The sequence below is a fragment of the Ambystoma mexicanum genome, chromosome 6q, assembly GCF_040938575.1.
Source record: "Ambystoma mexicanum isolate Mex_15411 chromosome 6q, UKY_AmexF1_1, whole genome shotgun sequence".
NCBI classification, from domain to species: domain Eukaryota; kingdom Metazoa; phylum Chordata; class Amphibia; order Caudata; family Ambystomatidae; genus Ambystoma; species Ambystoma mexicanum.
The window spans coordinates 1,674,341,969-1,674,355,893 of record NC_090937.1 but is presented as its reverse complement, the minus strand read 5'-3'; the positions used below and the strand labels follow the sequence as shown (position 1 = coordinate 1,674,355,893).

Sequence of the window (13,925 nt, the reverse complement as noted above, 5' to 3'; positions counted from 1 at the left end):
GCCTACCTTAACCAGTTAAGTACTGCTCTCCCTGCCAAAGCCTTTGCCCTGATCTAAGCAACAAAGTACTTAGCCAGTCACAGGACCCCAAAATAATGGGTTAAAAGCTTTTACTGATAGACTAGGACAGTCCATCATTGAAATCTACACCAGTAAGAACGATTGGTCTAAGATAAATTTGTGCAAGCAAGCTAAGGGTGTAAATCCTGAGGACAATCTCAAACATTTGGAAGAATGCTTTGAACAGGGTTCGAGATTAAGATTGGATAACCAGGAGCTAAAAGCAGCTCCAAGATAGCAAGCATTAACCAGTGACCGGGAGCTACCACTGGGGGGATGAGGAGCAAGTACATAGCGTACCACAAATGTAACTTCAACATAAGATGCAAACATATAATTTTGTCCATTACTTACGACCACCTTATGATTTAAATGGTGTATAGATGTTCCCTAATGTTTATTTTGAGCTTGTCCCAAATGCACAGTTATAGGTGTCTTTGGTCAGCACCCCTTGGCCTGGAGAGCCAGAATAGCTGTTACTATCAAACTAACCAAGCTCTTCTAAACTACAAGCAGGAGCTAAATATCGCCCAGCTCCATTCAAATTGCAAACCCTATTTCAACAATGTTCTGGTATCTCATACGCTACTATTGTCTCCCTGCAAGCCATTGTATCACAGTTTGCTATGGGTCTGCAACCCAAGGTGCCCGAAGATATAAAATCTTCATTGCTAGGGAAGGTAAGAACTTGAGTGAGGTTTTGTTGGCCAAGAAAGCAGAAAGAAAGTGCTGAAGCGCAGCTTATGACCTTATAAATTCAGCACCTGCAGCCATCTCAATGAAGAGGGGGCTACAGACCTGCAACTGTGGGAGGCAGGGAAGAAGCTCCTGCCCACAGACAGATCATGGTGAAATACATGTTGGAAATGTGTACAATTATCAATGTAATTATTGCGAAGAATTGTGTTACTGGAAAGCAGAATGCCCAAACAGACCACAGCATGACGGGCGAGGAATTAGCCTACAGCCCGTCAGTCCAGCATTTCCTCCGACTCCTCCATGAATGACTGTTAGGACAGCCATGGGTTTCATGAAATTGTTGACCGCTTATTCCACTTAATCCCACTGCTCCCTATGTAGATTGTGATGTCAATGGTTATAATGTTTCACGCATTTTTATTTGGACCACCAGTGGGTGCGCTGTTGCGGAAGCCTTAGCGTAATCCACCCTCATCGCGGGCCCGCAGAGTGGCTTGTGCACCCACTTTCTTGCCCCTCCAGCCCCACACACTGGCCAGATGGATAGTTGAAACGCTGCAGCGGCCGCAGTCCCAAGAACAGAGGATAAACGGCCTCTCTGGTCAGAAAACCAGCCCCCCGATATGGCAGCAAAAACGAAAGTGAAGGAGCCCGCCTGACAGTGCGCTTGACTAAGGGACACGCAACACACGCAGAGCACCGGCACCCGGAGGAGAGCGGAGGATGGACCGGAGGCAAGAGGGGAGGTAGGCCCTGACCCACCGCCCCCCGTACCATCAGTGCCCTGGTCAAAGGACAAAGGGCCCCCCCCACTGGCCCCACTAGGGGGGCAGCCCCGTTGCGCACGTTAACACCACCCCGCCAGGGGCAAGGGGAGGCCCCATTGCAGACAACAACGGGAGGTGTGGAGGGCATCCCCGACCAGCGGGAGTCCCGGACAGAGGCTGCTGGCCTTGCCAGGATTGCACAGCCACAGAGGGGAGGAAGAGGCTAGAGGGCCCCCACGCAGTACACAGGGGTTACACACCACTATGTTGAAGGAGGTGCTGGCATGGGCCCCAAATACCGCTGGTGAAGAGGTGGGTGACTTAGCACCATCATTACATACGGATGAGAATGCCCAAGCTAGGGCCCACAACTGGGGCGATCCCCCTAGAGAGGAGCTGACCAGAGGCAGGACACAGCCTGGGTGGATGGGAACTCTGGCTTAATAGAGAAGGAAAATTCCAGCCTGGAGCCCTGGTGTTGGCCCTGTGCAGGTGGAAGGAGGGAGACTGGGGCCAGAGGAAGAAAGAGCGTCCCCCTGATACACCAGAGGTCCCCACACCCGTAATCATACCTCTCAGGAGGGGCAGGGCCAACCTGACAATTGAAACAGGAACCTCGACAAAGGCTTAGCCCAGCAGAAGCGTTGGTCTAACGACTGGAGGTGAAGGTCTCCCCGGCCTCTCTGGAGGAGGAGAAGAGGTGCCAGACCGCCAAGGGAGGTGAGGGCCCACGAGTCTGGGGCGTGTGCCAGCCTGCCAGGCCTCAGAAGAAACAGACGCGCCTGGACTTAAAAGTACTAGTAGGGGACAATGCAAAGAGAGCACTGACCTCCGGCAGCCACTCTTGACTGAAGCGGACACCCAAGGGAAGACCCATCCTGATCAATAGGAAGAAGTGCATGGAGGCGAGGTCGAAGTTGGCCTCCTTCAAATATGCTCCGGGCCCTCCAGGAGGTGGATCAACACAATGCAGCCCAATATGTCTAGCACCCCAGAGGAATCCACAGCCACCAAAAAGGATGTTGCTGCACTGATGGAAGAAATTGGGAACATGAGGGTGGATATCGGGAGCAGGGTGGATAAAATCACCCAAAGAATAGACAAAATGGAGGAGAGGCTTGATGAAGTCAAGCACAACCAATCCTCCCTCGACACCTTAGAGACGCAAATGGATATGCAAATGTCCAAAATGGAGAGGCATGAGGAAGAGGTCAGGTTGATAATGGACGATTTGAAAAATCACGAAAGGCAGAAAAACCTTAGGCTGTTTCGGAATTCCGGACAGACAGGGGGCTAGACCTGAAGAGAACACTACACAAGGTAACAAAACTGGTCTTCGAGGACAACACCATCGATGAAGCTAAGATAGAAAGAATTCATCGAGCAGGTGGGGCTGCAGTGGGTCCGAAGTCGGTCCTCGCCCGGTACCACGACTACTACGATGGAGTGAAAATCCTGGAAAAAGCAAAACAGAGAAGCCAGTCATGTATGGCACATCCAGATCAACGATCTTCCAGGACTTTTCATCCGTAAGCATGTGCTCGCCCCTGACAAAGTGGCTTAATGAAAAAGGAGTGAGGGACAGGTGGGTGTTACTGTTCTGCATCTCCTTTGAGTTTGAGCGATATAAATATCGGCTGACCACGGAAGAAGACATTTGGAGGGTCACGGGGAAGCTGCTTGGCGAAGCCAACACATCGAGGAACCCAGGAGCGATGGCGGAAGGTGACAGGAAGAGCCTTATAAAAGGAACCCAGGAGACGGCAGATGCCGGGATCCAGGAAATATAGGAAGTTGAACACATCACCCATGGCGGACACTTGACTCACAGTCAGAAGCATATAAGGCATGGTTGGGTGGGCCCGGGAGTTCTCCCCATGGAGGACGGGGAGAAGTATGACCAGGTGGTCCACTGGTGTGTTATGTTAAAGGGGTTGGTTTAAGGGGGGGCACTGGACGACGAAAAAGGGTGGCTGTAGCCTGGAGGGTTTCCGTTCTATTTGGTGGTGGGCGGGGGGCGGCACAAAGGTAATGAGGTTTGTTGAGAGCGTGACCGGAGGGGAACTGGTCCCAGCTGGTGGTCAGACCTTATCCTAGTGGAGGTGACCGGGAGAAGTCGGCCCACTTCGGTGTTAAAAGGGGGGAAGGGAGGGATACCAGGACGGGGGTAGGATTCGGGTCTTGGCAAAGATGTGGTTCTCGGCTGTTGGGAGAAAGATTTGTGTGTATAGGCCACCCAGAGAGCTAAGAGGATCCATGTGCAGGGGAATAGTAGGATGGCTGTAGTTTCGGGCGTCACAGGGGGAGGCCACATGATACACTAGTTCTGGCGGCACGACTTGAGCTATATATGCCCCATTTGATCCATTCGGATCAAGTGGACTTCATAAAGGGACGTCAGGGGACAGACACATTTAGGAAAACCCTAAACCTGACCCATGAGGCGCGTGAGATGGAGGGAGACCCATTCTCTTCTTGGTAGACGCATAGAAGGCCTTTAATAGGGTTGAGTGGGGTAAATTCTGGGCAAAGTGGGCCTGGGCACTAGGATCAGACAGGGTATCATGGCAGTTTATGCGTCCCCCTCTGGCTTGTGTTGCGATTAATGGTGGTTATGCCCGTTGGTTTGTTCTGAGTAGGGGTATGAGACAGGGGTGTCCACTTTCCCCAATCCTGTTTGCGTTCTCCCTGGAACCACTAGCTCAGAGAATTAGAGAGGATCCTCTTGTAGAAGGATTCATGGTGGGGGTAGTGGAATACAAAGCTGCACTGTATGCTGATGATATGTTGTTGCATATGAGGAACCCCCTAGCCTCCATTCCCAAGGTAGTTGGGTTGATCAAACTGTACGGAGATCTCTCAAGTTTTAAGATTAACAGGGCTAAATCAATCCTGTTCCCCCTGGATGGGGACAGAGAGATAAGTAGGTTTGCTTCACTAGGATTCCAGGTCAATCTGGGCACACTGAAATACCTGGGAATCAACATAACGAGGGACATGGGAGACCTATTCCAGGCCAACTTCCCAACACTCCTGGCCGTATTTCGGGCCGATCTAGGAAGATGGAAAAAACTGACCATATCATGCTTTGGAAGCATCAATGCTCTTAAGATGGTGTGTTTACCAAGGTTCCTCTGAGCATTCCAAATGCTTCCGATTCATGTCCCAGAAGCCTTCTTCCGGGAGATAAAGGGGACTATGGTGAAATTCTTGTGGCTGGGGAAAAAGGCAAGAATATCATTTGAGGTTCTCACTTTACCGGAAGATGAGGCGGGGCTCCTGAATGTGAAACTGTACTACAAGGCGGCACAACTAAGGGTCCTCATACCCCATATCTCAGAATGCAGAAGGAGTACCAATGGGTCGGTTTGGATAATCTCCACCTGTCCCTGCCACAGTGGGGGGATGGCTATGGGTGCCCAGAGGCAGGCTCTGCCACAAAATCCGTGACCACCCGATTCTGGGCACAATATGGACAGTGTGGAGACAGGGTGCAGCAATGCATGGGGTAACGACATGCCTTCACCCGAGTCACTTGTGTGCCCCGGGAATACGAGACACGATCCCGAACCATGAACAATTTCAGGCATGGTTTGATACCACCCAGTCCACTTGCACAGTCCTGAAGACGGCACTAGAACAGCAAACCACCCAGTTCGGTCCAGAAACACCAGAAGTGTCGACTAGATAGATGTGTTGGTTATATTAACCACATCCTAAGTCACAACTTGTACTAACCCTCACAAAAAACTGTATTACAACGTGTTGGTCATATGAAGACTTAATATGATTGCTTTTGTATGCAACTCCTCATGAACAGGAGGTCAGAAAATGGTGACACATACACAGCAGCCTTAACAGGCGTTTCTAAGGATTTACTAGAAAATAAAAACTGTTATATGTGAAAATAAATGTTGGTGCTCTCAAATTTATACAAAGGTTAAATGTTATAATCTTTTGTGCAACATTATACTACTGGCAAGTGCCATACAGGTGGGGTAGCTTATGTCCCTGTGTTAAAAGCATGGTTTGAGGCAGGCCTTCAGAGAGTTGGCCAATTGTAGAGGGACGGCAGCTTTATCACAATAACGGACTTGGAGAAGTTGGGCTTGGGTACCCTCTCTGTTTTTTCATACCTTCAGTTGAAAGGGGTGCTTACGGGGGGAAAATGGAGGGACGGGTCCAGAGGGACTTTACTCCCTTGATGAAGCTCCTAGACAAAAGAACGGAAATTAAGGGCCTGATCTCTGTTATGTACAAGAAACTGGTGGCTGCAGGGACCAGGTCCACTGAGAAGTTGAGACGGAGATGGAAAAGCGACTTGGAGAGGGAAAAAGACCCAGAGCTGTGGTTGCGATTGTGTAAAGAGGCCTTCCAGACATTGATTTCGAGCCACTATAAACTGCATGCCATCAAGCTCCTCCATAGGTGGCAATAAGATCACATCAGGGTCTCAAGATGTTTCAGACTGTGAGCCGCAATTGCTGGCACCTATCTGGGGACAGGGCCGACTATTGGCATATGTGGTGGGTATGCCCTAGAGTAAAGGTGTTTAGGCGCTAAGACTGAGGACCTAAGGGCAGGAGGACGGCAACCAGCATGACTGCATCCCATTGATGAATGAAAGGCCCAAAAGGCGGCCAAGGACATATGTGTAACACGTGACTTTATAATCTTTTATCTCCCATACATCTGAAGGTTGTTTGTTATGGTTTTTCTAAGTCAAAGACACCATTACCTGCTGGGAGTAGGGTGGGAACAGGGGTGGAGGGGTGAAAAGGTTTGACCTATAGCCTTGTTCGTAAAGTTACTATGTTTCTGTTGTGCAAAAACCTTTAATAAAAATAAATGAATGTTAAAAAAAATGTTCATGCTTGTGGCGCATCAGGCTCCGCCCTGAAAGCTTCAGAGTTCCATGATGTCAAATGTTCTGATGAGGTTGTTAATGCTGTTGGTATAGGGCAGTGATCTTCAAACTGTGGTGCTGGCTCTCCCAGGGGGGCCCAAAGGGTGGACAGGGAGGCATTAGGCTCTGGATGATGGTGACGACTTTCAATATAAAATATAAGCAGATAAGGCATCTAAGAGTGCCTGGCAACACTATTTTTTAAACAAGGGGGTACAGGGGATTCAGCCTAAAAAAAGTTTGAATACCAATGGTATAGCGGGTGTGCCGATACCCAGCCCTGTTTCTCACCCAGTCTGTCTCGCTGGGACCCATCAATGAAGGCAAAAATCAGAAAGAGAACATGGGGATGCACCAGTTTGAGAATAAACATGCAGTCCTGACCCTTCCCTGGAATATGAACGTAATCAAAAAAGAACAGAATTAGGAGAAATCAAGGCATCTATAGTGTGTCAAGAACTACACGTGTGCTAGTGTACTAAGAAACTGGATAGAATCTATACGTTGAAAAAATACAAAAACCTGTATCCATAAATATTAAAAACCAAAATTGGCTGTGGTATATACAAAATACATTAATAAAATCACAGAGACTAACATACACAATAATAAATACAGGGCAAACGATCAAAAATGTACAAGCTATGCAAACAGTGACTCGTGTTCTTGCGAGGTAGGAGCAGGCTGTCATATGCAAAACCTGGGTAATTTGATACAGTCTATAAGTTAATATCGGATCTCATGTCGTTGTTATGACTCCATGTAATACCAGTCAGTTTTACATATGCCTTTGCAATTAGCAGAGGCTGTGGCTCAATATGTTTCTGTTCATGGTCCCAAAAATGGCGAACATTCCTTAGGAGCTGTCTAGTTAAGTCACTTGCAGTGTAGGGGAGCTATAATAGGATACCGTTAGTATATACCGGTAGTATATACAATTTCAGAAAATGAAAATAATTGCTCTGCCATTTATTCCACACTCCAATGAACAGTGGAGTAGTTCTCATGGGTGGATCACAGGAAAGGACATCCATTATATTTTCACTAATGGTGACTATCAGGTTACTTGGTCATGGATCTCCCCAGATGTTATTCCAAAATTATATAGGACCACTTCTATATGGTAGACTATGGAGAAACTCGCGAATGAAAAGTCAGGTCGCAAGTAGCAATAAATGCTGAACACTGAGTGTGGCGAACACTCTTTACTGTTGCCCAGAAAGTAACAGCCTTTCCTGAAAAACACAAGTCCTGAACCATGCATTTGCTCCAGTGTTACCCAATTCCTTGGTTCCTTGTCATCCAAATCGCACTCAGGATGCTTGTTCTGCTCCTTAGCCTGTAGTTTCATGTTGTTATGCAAAAGGGTGTGCACCTCCGTCCACACTCAATGTAAAAGGTCCTCAAACTACACTAATACTATACTATACTAGTGGTGTAAACACCACTGAAGAAGTACTTAGCCGTGATATGACATTTTGTACGGTTTGGTCCCCAGAAGCTATAGCTGGATGAAAGTGAAGCAGTGCTTGTAATTAAGATTGGATAAGCATGAGATAAATGCAGCTCCCGGATATGCATTAACCAGTAAGCAGGAGCTGCCACTGGCGAACGAGGAGCTAGTACATTGAGTTCTAAAAATCTAATATAAGATGCAAACTTCTCATTTATTTTATTTATTTATTTCCTCACTTATAAAGCGCACTAAACCCAGAGGCATTGTGGTGCTGTTACACTGTTACAAACCAGTTACACGTTCAAGAAAAACATCAGATATTGAGTAAGAGACAGTGAGAGAGTTCAGGAGACGGTTAAACAGCCACCATGTGTGGTTCTACAAAAAGCCAAGTTTTAAGTGTTTTCCTGAAGACACAGTAAGAGTTCTCCGCTCTTAGGGGGTAGGGAGGCATGTTCCACTGCTTCGCTGACTAGGTTGGAGAGCTGGCACCATCAGCTTTGGCTCGTTTGAACTTTGGTTGCAATAGTTTGTTGTTCTGGGCTGATCTCCGGGGTCAGTTGGATTGATCTCTGATTATTATTTGTGACCCCTTTGTTTTGATGTGCCTTATGTTTATTTACAGGTTGTCCCAAAGGCACAGAGTTAAATTTGCATAGTTCAGTTTATTCCTGAAAGTAGCTCCTGGTAGCTGTTAGCGTCAAGCTAAGGAAGCTCTTTTAGGCTACAAGCAGGAGCTAAATAGCTCCAAGCTCCCCTCAATTTCGAATACTGCTGGAGTAAAGGTCTCATGGGAGGTGTTGTGGTAAAGTTAAGCCCAGTTAAATATCCATCTGATTCTCTGTCTTGTAAAAGCTCAGCCAGCCGTGGTTGCCATGTTAACCTGAGCCTTACTGCCTCTAACTGCATTGTTCTATGTCGCTGTGTGAATTCCTTAACTGAAATGTATTTATTCTGTGTGTTCCGCTAGATGTGTCTTGCTTCTAACTTCACCTCCTTTGCACGTAGTTTCTGTTTGGCACTAACAAGCATGTTTTAGATGACTGCGGCCCTAGGCGAGTTGGCTTCAGCAGGAAGAATTAGCAGCATTAGGAATAAAGGCACTGCCTGAGCAGTGTTAGAACTCTAGTCATAGTATAAACCGCTGACATTGCTAGACATTATTCTGTCACTGTCTCTGAGGTGTGAGAAGCTCATTGCTTGCTGTATACCCTATGGTAAAAAGCTTTTATTACACATTGAAACACTGCACACTATTGCCACTGTACGATTCATAATCCACTCCCTTCCACAGAAGGTATGTGTGTTATGTTAATGTTAATTGAATTTATTAAGCGCACGTATGCCCGAAGGCATCATGGCGCTGAGCGCATGGAGGGAGATTTAATAATACATCAGGATACTCTAGAATAATAAGGTTTTCAGTAGCCGGCGAAAGGTAAGAGGATCAAGAGTCCTCCGTAGAACGAGAGTGTCATGATCACTGCCAAGGTGCCTAGATCCGCTCCTCAACTGTTCAACAAAAGGTGCCAGATTCTCAGTGGGAAGAAGGAATGGCCATTGGCCTGGCGCGCCTGGGCTGTACTTAAGTTTGGATCTTTATAGGACGTTTCTAATGGACTATAATGAATTTTCCTGGTTACCTAAGATGGCTGTCCAGTTGGTAGCCTGTTTGCTATAAGTGTTGTTCTAGGCTTTGAGCGTGGCTCTCCTTATAACCCCGGCCCATCGGGGAGTCCGGGCTTCGCGTTGAGTCTGCCTCAAGCAGTGTAACGCTTACCGCTGTCTTTAATCTCCAACCATTGCATCCTTGATCTCAGAATCCACAGTTTATTAATTGTCCCCATTCCTTATTACTCTGCGTTACCATCTCCCTTCAAGGTCCTATTTTTGTTCACGCTATCATTCTTAGCGATTCCATTTCCCTCCATTTTATTTCCCCCTTACTGTTCTTCTCACCGTCACAGGAGCTTCTGAATCTAGCGAGACAATAAGTTACAAGGACCGGCAGTGTCTACAACATTCGTTTGGAATCCTCATCAGAACTCTACGCTCTGCCAACCTGCAGGGAAGAAAAGAAATCAGCTAAGCGGGAAGGGATAACCGCAAGTCTAAGTTGTGTTAGTTTTCACGTTAAACTCTCCAGTTATAAAAATGAAAGTCTGAAATTGCTGTGAACACTGTTACGTGGCCCCGGCCACAAGGAGAATAATTGTCTCAGCAGAGTTACGAGCGACTCGTATACATATATATATATATTAACCACACGCGGCCTTCACTCGTCGGCACCTATGCATTTTTTCATTAGTTCACTTGTGGAGCTAAACTCAATAGCCTCCAGGAGTTCTCTTGGCAAATGTAACAAAACCCACGCCTTGTGCGCAGGAAAGTTCCATCAGTTGCTGCATCTACTTCACCACGCATCCAGCAAGTGGTGTTTCTTTCTTTTGAACTTGGATTCCTGTCAACAAAACAGTCCTTTTATCCTGCAAGCATTCAAAAAAAGGAAAAGAAAGAAGAATAAAGCAACGTATAGAAAAAACGGCAAAACATATTTTAGCACTCTGAACTTTGTCCCCTTGGAAACTACCATGGAGAGTACTTTTCCCCCTCTTTGATATATTCTTCTAGTCCACCCACTTCCTAAGGGGTTACCTCAACTCACCTTCAGAAGACCACAATTCTTCAGGACAAGCGCCCCTGTTGAGAAGCAGGATGGAGAGCTCTTCAAATCAAAGACCCAGGTGAGCATATTGACTTCCCCAATCAAAGTCCTTCCTGTGGAGAAAACCTACGAACTTGGCCTGGGGAGTGGAGGAAGGAGGAGATAGAGAAGTAATTAGTGTCTTTGTATTACAGTCCCCCTCTGTTGTGCTCATTCGAGTAGGTTTTCCTGTGGAAAACGTGACAAGATCAGAGCACTCCCGCACAGATCAGGTAAGCGTTACAGAGAGAAAGGGCATTCCAGGCTTTTGCGACAGCCACTGAAAAAGCTCGCCCACCTGTCCACGACAGTCTGACCTGGGGGACCACAACAAGAAGAGCAGATTGGGAGCGGAGAGAGCGAGTAGGCACATAGTGCGAACATTTCACCTGCAAGTACTCTGCCCCCAGCCATAAAAGGCATGATGGACTATACACATGGATTTAAAAAGAATCTGGTTTTCAATGGGGAGCCAATGGAGCTGCCTTGGCAGCAGACATATGGGCTCCAAACGGGGGGCAGAGGATGGATGTGTGCATTACTGTATAGAAATCATGTATGCGCGGGATAGGTTGCTGCTGTCCTGTGTGATAATGTGTTATTTATATAGGGCTTACCGAAGTTGTACTCATTTATTGACCTCAGAAGGATGGACTTGCCAGGATTCAAACCTGCGATCTGCAGATCGCACATACAGGCCAATAGCAATGGCTGAACCTTCTGAGCTATCTTACTGGCTTTATACAGTTCGATTGTTTCATTTGTGCCCCGTTTTGTTGATTATCTGGAAGGGAAGATGGCACAAGATGCCCATAGTTTCACACACAGCTGCCCTGTCTAGCCCCTTATCAGTTTTATAATACAGTGACCCCCGCCCTCCCACATCTGCACTGTTTCTGTGGCTTTGCTTACCAATGTAAGCACATCTGTCTGCCTCCCACTACAGAACTTTAAGATTTAAGTTTACTGGGGCAAAGTTACTACACCCTGAACACTTGCAATGCCAAAAACGTTAAATTCCAGCCTTATGGCCCCGAGTACCATCTGTTTGCTTAGGATTGTAGTCTGCTGTTTTTGTTTTAAATGGACTATGATGTGAAGCCCCCTTCTTGTGATTGGCCATAACCTGTAGCAACTCCTGTTGGCACCTCAAGTGGCACTTTAAGAACACTGTTGTATTACTTCATTTCATTCGCATTAAATGTTGAGGATGGCACTGAACCATGCCTTAAATAGCTCGCTTTGGCCACACCGTCACCGTCATCTTTGTATTCTTGTTTACAGTTTTGTTTATTTATAGAGAGCTTCATGCCAAAGCGCTTAACAATAATATAGCAAACAGTAAAAGTGGCAAAATGACAGGAAAAAACATATGTACGAGGAAATCAAATGAGCCTGAGACCTGAATGGAAAAGAGGACAAGCAGAAAGAGAGTAGAAAGGAAAGGAAGAGTATTCGGGTGAAGAGGATCTGGTAGAGAAAAAGAAGCACATGGGGGACGAGGGACAGACAAAAGAATGTGGGACTGCGGAAGAAGAAATTGAGCAGGGAAGACAAAGGGTGGGCAAGAATATGGAGAGACTTAAAAACAAGACATAAGAAATTAAACTTAAGACGACTGGGTTGGAGGCATAGAATCCTGAGGCGAGAGTGAAAGAAGGAGCTGAACGTAAGAATTATAGATGGACTTTAGAGGACTTAGGCGAGAGATGGGAAGACCGAAGAGAAGGCAGGAACAATAGAAGAGACGCGAAGATAAGGGAGGACAGCTTAGTGGCATGAAAGGTGACAATAGGATGCATTTTGAGGATATTAAACAGGAGAGTCTTGAATGATTGAGAATGAGACGAGATGAATAGAAAAAGAAATGGAAAGATTAAGATAAACGCGCAGATTGCAAACATGCATCTTGGTGCAGTGCCCTTGCATGGAAGTCCATGCATCTTGGTGCAGTGCCCTTGCATGGAAGTCCATGCATCTTGGTGCAGTGCCCTTGCATGGAAGTCCATGCATCTTGGTGCAGTGCCCTTGCATGGAAGTACATGCATCTTGGTGCAGTGCCCTTGCATGGAAGTCCATGCATCTTGGTGCAGTGCCCTTGCATGGAAGTCCATGCATCTTGGTGCAGTGCCCTTGCATGGAAGTCCATGCATCTTGGTGCAGTGCCCTTGCATGGAAGTACATGCATCTTGGTGCAGTGCCCTTGCATGGAAGTCCATGCATCTTGGTCCAGTGCCCTTGCATGGAAGTACATGCATCTTGGTGCAGTGCCCTTGCATGGAAGTCCATGCATCTTGGTGCAGTGCCCTTCCTGATTTAAAGTATAGACGCATAGGTATCTTGAAAAATGTACTTACCATATAAAGCACGGACGCACGTGCATCTTGGTGCAATGCCCTTCCCATGTAAAGAACATACACATGCATCTTGGGCAATTGTCCTTACCATGTAATGCATGGCAGCGCGTGCATCTTAAGTGTGCTTAGCATGTAAGGCATGGGAGCACGCGTATCGCATGTGTGTCCTTACCATGTGAAGCATGTCAGCCGCCGGCGGGTCGACCATTGCACGGAAGCGATTGTGTTCCTCGAGCATCCACTTTATGAAGACGGGGTCGTCGTAAGTGGGGGGGTCGCCGTTATCCCACCACGTGTAAAAATCTTTCTTCACGGAATCTTTCTGAAGGGAAAGTCCCCGCCGTGGGAAGAGCGCGGTGACCATCAGCAGCAGCAGCAGCGGCGGCAGCGGGAGCAGGCGAGGCCCCGAGGCGCGCATGGCGCCGGGCACCGTTACTAGGCCCCGGGAGCCGCCTCTACCGGCCGCCCTAACGCCCGCCCTCCGGCCCTTTATCCACCGGCGCGGGGCCGCGAGCTCTGCGGGGGCAATGGCTCACAAGGCGGGCCGCGCCGCATCGAACCCTGGCGCTGCCGAGCCGACCCCGCGCGGCCTCCAACGGCCGCCGCGAGCCCAAGGACGGCCGCGAGGCGCCCCCCGCTCCCCTCATAACACGGCCTCCAGGCCCCACCGCGCCCCCAACGGCCTCCAGGCCCCACCGCGCCCCCAACGGCCTCCAGGCCTCCCCGCGCCCCCAACGGCCGCCAGGCCTCCCCGCGTCCCCAACGCCCGCCAGGCCTCCCCGCGTCCCCAACGGCCTCCAGGCCACCCCGCGCCCCCAACGGCCGCCAGGCCCCACCGCGCCCCCAACGGCCTCCAGGCCCCACCGCGCCCCCAACGGCCTCCAGGCTGCCAGGCCTCCCCGCGCCCCCAACGGCCGCCAGGCCTCCCCGCGCCCCCAACGGCCGCCAGGCCTCCCCGCGCCCCCAACGGCCGCCA

At 48.5% G+C, this 13,925-nt stretch overlaps 1 protein-coding gene across 2 annotated transcripts in view; it reads right to left on the bottom strand.

Moving 5' to 3' along the window:
- Window positions 1–13,567, bottom strand: part of LOC138515683 (GLIPR1-like protein 1) — a 581,663-nt gene extending 568,096 nt beyond the window's left edge. Inside the window, exon 1 of one of the 2 annotated variants that reach the window (XM_069630354.1) lies at window positions 13,122–13,567. In XM_069630354.1, coding sequence (XP_069486455.1) covers window positions 13,122–13,367 — 246 coding nt within the window. In that variant the 5' untranslated portion in view covers window positions 13,368–13,567. The remainder of the gene's footprint in view (window positions 1–13,121) is intronic. The other variant, XM_069630355.1, reaches the window with a different exon arrangement.
- Between the last annotated feature and the right edge of the window lie 358 nt (window positions 13,568–13,925).